Source organism: Myotis davidii, unplaced genomic scaffold (genome assembly GCF_000327345.1).
Source record: "Myotis davidii unplaced genomic scaffold, ASM32734v1 scaffold157, whole genome shotgun sequence".
NCBI lineage: Eukaryota > Metazoa > Chordata > Mammalia > Chiroptera > Vespertilionidae > Myotis > Myotis davidii.
The window spans coordinates 486,260-492,517 of NW_006288722.1; the positions used below are offsets into that span (position 1 = coordinate 486,260).

Below are 6,258 nucleotides of genomic sequence, written 5' to 3' on the forward strand. Positions count from 1 at the left end.
AGGGAAATATAATTTTCTTGGATTTCTCAGTTGGGTAGGAAGACTGAGGAAGGCTTAATGATGATGTTGAAGAAAATAAAGGGTGATTAGACGAGGAGGGTGACTGCTAGACCAGCTTGGAAAACTTGAATATAGGCTCCAGTGACCACAGGGCCACCTTCCCCCACCATGCTCTTCTTTGCTCCCATCCCTCAGTCTCTGGGCTCTCTGACTGCTGAAGGCCACAGAAAACTGAAGGGCAGAGTGCAGGGTTGGGGGTGGGGGCAGGATTGCAAGGCACGGGGAGAATTGACAGGGTTGAGAAACTCACTTCTAGGAGAGGCTAAAGAACTAGTCTGATTCAGTTTGGAAGAACTTGAGTGTATGTGTTGGAGGGACAGGGAAAGGGTAAGAGTTACAATACTGACCAGTATTTATTTATTTTGGTATTCCTCACCCGAGGAATTTTTCCATTGATTTTTAGGGAGAGTGGAAGAGAGAGGGAAAGAGAGAAAAACATCGATGTGAGAGAAACACATCAATTGGTTGTCTCCTGCACGATCCTGACCAGGTACATGCCCTTGACCGGAATCGAACTCGGGATATTTTGGTCCGCAGGCTGACGCTCTATCCACTGAACCGAATAGGCTAGGGCAGGGGTCCTCAAACTTTTTAAACAGGGGGCCAGTTCACTGTCCCTCAGACCGTTGGAGGGCCGGACTATAGTAGGGGGCCAGCACTGTCCTTCAGACCGTTGGAGGGCCGGACTATAGTTTTTAAAAAAAACTATGAACAAATTCCTATGCACATTGCACATATCTTATTTTGAAGTAAAAATACAAAACGGGAACAAATACAATATTTGTATTTGCATGTGGCCCGCGGGCCATAGTTTGAGGACCCCTGGGCTAGGGCAACAATACTGACCTTTAGACAGTGGTTATTATATAGGGGGATGGTGAGAACCAAGTGGCAGGCGGAGGGGCAGGCTTCCTCCCTTCTTAATAGGTCAAACTTTATGGATTCTGTTGTGAGCCCTATTCCTTCTATAATAATTTTTAAAACAGTCCTTCTCTTTTCTTTTTAAAAAATACCTAGTTTATCTTTATGGTGGATTTACTATGTGTTCGATACTGTGCTAAACCCTTTGTATGCATTTAAAACTTCAACAACTTTATGTGGTGCTACCCCATTCAACTGATGGGGAAACTGATACTCAGGAAGTTAAGCAGTTTAACCAAGTCACAAAGCCAGTAGTTGATGGAGCTGGGATATGAACTGAGACCTTGCCTGGAGTTAGAAACTTTAAACATTCATAACTTCCTGAGCCTCCTGGAGGTCCTGGAAGATGCCTGTGGATTGTGAAGGATTTCATATCATCAAGGTGCTGAGCCCTGGGAGCTGTGTCATGACTCCCCTGCCCCACATACCAGGTTTCCAGGCCTTGCCCAGCCAGGAGGTAACAGTGACGCCAGGTGGAAGAGGCTGGTCAATGCCCTCCCAGTACACGCCACCATCGCTGGTCTCAGCCACGTTGGTGAAAAGAGTGTTACTCTGGATTGTGGCCATGGCATTGGGATTGGTGGTGGCAGAGGTGCCAGGGGCCACCCCGAAGAAGCCATTCTCAGGGTTAATAGCCCGGAGTCGACCTGTTAAGAGAAGTGAAAAAAAGGAAAGACCAACCAGGAAAAATTGAGCGGTGGGCCAGGGAAGGTCCTGCTTTGTCTCTCTCTGCCCTAAGCAGGACCCTAGATCTGACAAGGAAAGGTTTGTGTCTCTGCCAGGATTTTCAGGGAAAGATGGACTATTCAGGAGAAGTTTCTTCCTGACAAAGCTCACCATGAACAGTGGAGGGGAGACCTCTGTGCTCTCGTGAGAGCCAGAATCAAGAGTATGATCCAAGGACCACTCACCATCACTGTCAAACCTCATCCAGGCGATGTCATCCCCCACACACTCCACTTTCCAGCCTGGCAGTGCTGGCCGCATCATGGCCAGGTTTGTCTTGCCACAGGCACTGGGGAAGGCGGCTGCCACATAGCGCTTCTTTCCCGCAGGGCTGGTGATCCCCAGGATCTGCATGTTGGGGAGAAAGGGAACGAGGGGGAAGTCACCAAAGGTCAGGGCATGATCTGCACAGGAAGGGCAGTTACCGATTAACAGGGAGGACTGATATTTATTCACTTAATAGGTGCATTGCCTTGCTACTGGGCCAGGGATGGCAGTAAGGGAAGCCCCCCAACATTTAGCAGCTTGGGGTCAAAGCTTTGGGCTTTGGGCAGAGTCCCTGCCCACCAGCCTGGCACCTGGCAGTGGGGAGGCAAGGCTGAGGCAGACTGGCCAGGCCCCACCACTGCCTTGCCCCCCACAGCTGTCCAGTCCTCACCAGGCCCTCACCAGCATGTGCTCCGCTAGCCAGCCCTCATCCCTGGCCAGCCGAGAGGCGATGCGAAGGGCAAAGCACTTCTTGCCCAGCAGGGAGTTGCCACCATAGCCGCTGCCGAAGGAGACGATTTCCCGCTGGTCAGGCACGTGGCCAATCAGGGTTTTCTCTGGGTTGCATGGCCATTGGCTCACCGGCTCCCCTGGGGACAATGGGGTCATGGGGCTGCTAGCAGGAGCATCAGAAACTGGGGTTAGAGGGATCAGGGGTTGGCAGGATAGACACTTGAGAGCAAAGGTGGTGCCAATGGATGGTTGAAGTCCCCCACCTCATAATATCCATCAGCTCTCTATTCTTAGAGACTTTCTTAATCTTGTGCAAACTGCTCTGCAAACAGCCTCACCCCCACTCCAGACCTGCTGGACTGGATCTAGGGAATTAGGTGTCTCATTAATTAGGATGGGAAGGATTTGGGGTTCCCTTTGAGTGTAAACAGGCCTTTGTATCCTCCCATGGACAGAGCAGGGGCTCACCTTGCCCAGTCAGGGGCCGACCCACGGAGTGCAGACACTTGACAAAGTCACCATCTCCGAGGGCCTGAAGCACAGGCGTCCCCAGCCGGGTCATAATACGCATGCTTGCCACCACGTAGGCCGAGTCAGTGAGCTGCACGCCGATGCGGGACAGTGGGGAGCCCACAGGACCCATGCTGAACGGAAGCACATACATGGTTCGGCCTGTGGGGGAAATGTCACTTTGAGGAAGGGTTCCAACCTGTTAATACCACCAGTGCCCTTGCCTCTGCGTCCCTGCCCTGATTACCCCGCATGCAGCCTGGAAACCTCTCATCCACAGCTTGTTGGAACTCAGCTGGGGACATCCAGTTGCCCAGCTGCCCACGGGCCCCGCCAGTCGGGATGGGCACCGTGTCTCGTTGAGATGGAGTTACAATCACCGTCTTGCTCTCTACTCGTGCCACATCCTTGGGGTCGGTGCGGGCCAGCCAGCTGCAGGAGAGAGGATTATCAGGAAGATGATGGCCAGCAGGTCTCCCTTATCCCCATACCCACTCTTTCAAGTCCAACTTTGATTCCAGGTCTTCTGTTTTCCCCCATCCATTTGCACCTCAATCTTCCTCCAGGTTATGTCCCATTTAAGGGGACACATGAAGGGGAGCCAGCTGCTGATATTATTGCAGGCTTAGCCCAAGCCCATATTTAATTATGTAGTTCTTGTGGCCCCCAGCCCTCTAAAAGCCCCTTTTCCTGGCAAAAACTCCCTGAACTTGTGAGAAAAAAAAAAAGAAAAAGCTTTTATTTGTATCTGCTTCTTTATTTAACATAAAAATACAGACCACTCCCAGTAAATCCTGACTTTGTTTCCTCTAAAGCTCCTATTCTTGCTCATTCCAGTGAGGTGGTCTAGTTAAATCTCATTTTCTCTTAGTAAAGACAAAGTGAGTGGCCTCAGTCCAAGCAGCTGCCCCCACCTTGTGGGTGGCTGGGCTCGGGGCTTACCAGTTACTGTACTTGGGGAGCTTTCGGATGAGTCCCTGCTGCTCCAGCAGGGCCAGTGTGGCAGAGTTCTCTGCCTCAGTCCCATCACAGATGTGGATGCCCTCTGGTTGGCACAGACGTGCACTACGCTCCACAAAGTCTCGAACCCCAGTAGGCAGCTTGCCCAGATCTCCACTGAGTACTCGCAGGGTCTGGATGCTGCGCTGTGATGACCAGCCACAGGGGCTCAGCTTATGCCAGCTAAGCCTGTGAGAGAAAAAAACAGGTAATGAGACAGGATAGGCAAGTCAAGAGGATAGGAGGCTGGGGCTGCTAGGGAGCATGCTAAAGCAAGTCTGGGTGCAGGTCTCATGAAGAGCAGGTTGGAGTAGGTGAGTGGGATGGGTTCAGGCGACATGTATCTTGTGCCCTTTATGAGGCTTAGTCAGGGTGTCTCCTGGTCAGCAGCGGGCAGGTATTGCCAGATGACCATAAAGGCTGTGTAGAAGTACAAGTATAGGCATGCTAATGTTAGTGCAGGCTTAGTCCATGCCCATGTTTAACTAGGTCTGGTCAATGTTTAGAAATGAATAGGTGCCCAGGGCCCAAGTATGGAAACTGTGCCAAGGTGACAGCTTCATGTTTGGTATTGGAAGCTCTCATCCCTGTTCTTTCCATTCTTGTTTACTTTTTGAAAAGTTAAAAAGGCAGCTATTTTTATTTATTTCTTCTGGTGTGCATGCTGTAAGACTGAAAACCTCATGTACAGAACCTGTTCTTTGAGATGGTACAGTCCCGGTTTCTAGATTAGGACTCTTGCACAGAGAGTAGGTGATCAGATGTTGGGGTTTCAGGCATCAGATCTGCTGCCGCCCACCTGGTCCAAAAGGATTGCAAAAACATTGCCATTGGGTAGTTACTTTTGAACCATGTGAAAGGCTGACTATTGGGAAATGTCACTGGCTAGGCACACCCTGATTCCCAGGAGTGTAGGGTCCCTGTTGTCTCTCCCTTCACATTCCTGGGAGAGGGAGAAGCAGGGTCTGCTCTGGTTGGCCTGGACCCAGAGTGGAGTGAGCCAGAGAGACCAAAGGCCAAGAAGGGGAAGTTGCCCTCCTATGCACATGATGCTATCCCTCCGCTGGCTCTCCTTCCTAGAGGACATGTGCCCAGAGAGCTTTGGGTGTGGGTGGTAGGGTGCAATAGCAGACTGCAGGAAGCTCCAGTGCAGAGGGTGTAAGCCTGGGGAAGGGAGGAAGCTCAGGCCATAGATGCGGGGATTGGAGCCTGGCTGGAGTGTGAACCGGAGTGGCTTTCACTGGGCAGAGTGAGATGGAAACCAGTGTGGTCCCAGGGGCAAAGGAGGAGGGTGCCTGGGACCTGGGCCTGTTCTCGCCTCAGAGAGGTTTTCCCTGAGCACTAATTTTAAAGGTACACAGTCTGGGGAGAGCCGCTGCAAGGAAGTCTGGGGAGGCTCCACCACTCCTTCCAGTCCTCTAACTAGGACCTGCTCCTTTTTCTTTACTCCAGAGACCGCCTGCGTGGGCTGGCCAACTGAGCCAGCTGTGGGAGAGAGATGGGGTCAGCTCAAATTCTGGAACAAAACCTGGGGAGAAGGGAGGCTACGGAGGCAAGACAGGAAGCTGTGAAAAGGGGGAGAAGGCAGACAAGCAGGGCCTAGGGGCTCCTGTCCTGGACTGGGGGTGAAGCCAGCCATATAGGAACTGAAGGCAACTTGGATCCCTCCTCCTCCCTTCTTTCCCTGGCCCCAGGTCCCTCTGCCTGCGCCAGGCTTCCCGCCAGGTTCCAGTGGGGGAGGCCGGGGAATGGATGTTTACATTAGGGAGCTGTGCGCCAGATCCCTGGGCTCATGCACCCTTGACCCCAGGGCCTTACTGCTCCTCGTGGCAACCTGAGCACAAGAGTTACATCTGTAAAGGAAAGGGGACAGACTCAGAAAGGGGCTACGCGGGGGCGAGCGAGGAGGTGGAAGGAAGTTCTGAGTGTCATGGAGACCGCGGGGCAGAGATCAGCAGAGCAGGAAGGGTAGGAGGGGACGGAAACGGAGAGTCCGGAGCCGCTGAGGCAGCCCCTGATCTCAGGCAAGACGTCCGGCCAGAGAAGCTCGGGATCGAGAAACACTCGCCCTCTGCCCGCTGCCCCCTTGGATGGGAAGCCAGGCCGAGGCTGACCAGCAGGAGAGCACAGCTGGCAGGGCCTCCGGGGTGAGCTCCGCGGAAGGTGCGGGTCCTGTGTCGTAACCGGGGGGCCCGGGCTGGGGGTCACTCACCGCAGGCCCGGGCGGTACACAGCGGCCATGGCAACTGGGCGGGGGCTGTGGGGTGGCACGAGAACGTAGCGGAGCCTGGCAGAGATGGAAGGCGGGAAGGGAGAGTGCGC

The 6,258-nt window shown here is 53.2% G+C and overlaps 1 protein-coding gene across 1 annotated transcript in view; it reads right to left on the reverse strand.

Annotated features, from left to right (window-relative positions):
- Positions 1 to 6,252, reverse strand: part of PCK2 (phosphoenolpyruvate carboxykinase 2 (mitochondrial)) — an 8,830-nt gene extending 2,578 nt beyond the window's left edge. The window contains exons 1-7 of the mRNA XM_015562084.1: positions 6,149 to 6,252; positions 3,880 to 4,125; positions 3,185 to 3,369; positions 2,896 to 3,099; positions 2,377 to 2,564; positions 1,893 to 2,055; positions 1,410 to 1,628 (exon numbers count right to left, since the gene is read on the reverse strand). Of these exons, the coding sequence (XP_015417570.1) occupies positions 1,410 to 1,628; positions 1,893 to 2,055; positions 2,377 to 2,564; positions 2,896 to 3,099; positions 3,185 to 3,369; positions 3,880 to 4,125; positions 6,149 to 6,177 (1,234 nt within the window). The 5' untranslated portion in view covers positions 6,178 to 6,252. The remainder of the gene's footprint in view (positions 1 to 1,409; positions 1,629 to 1,892; positions 2,056 to 2,376; positions 2,565 to 2,895; positions 3,100 to 3,184; positions 3,370 to 3,879; positions 4,126 to 6,148) is intronic.
- Between the last annotated feature and the right edge of the window lie 6 nt (positions 6,253 to 6,258).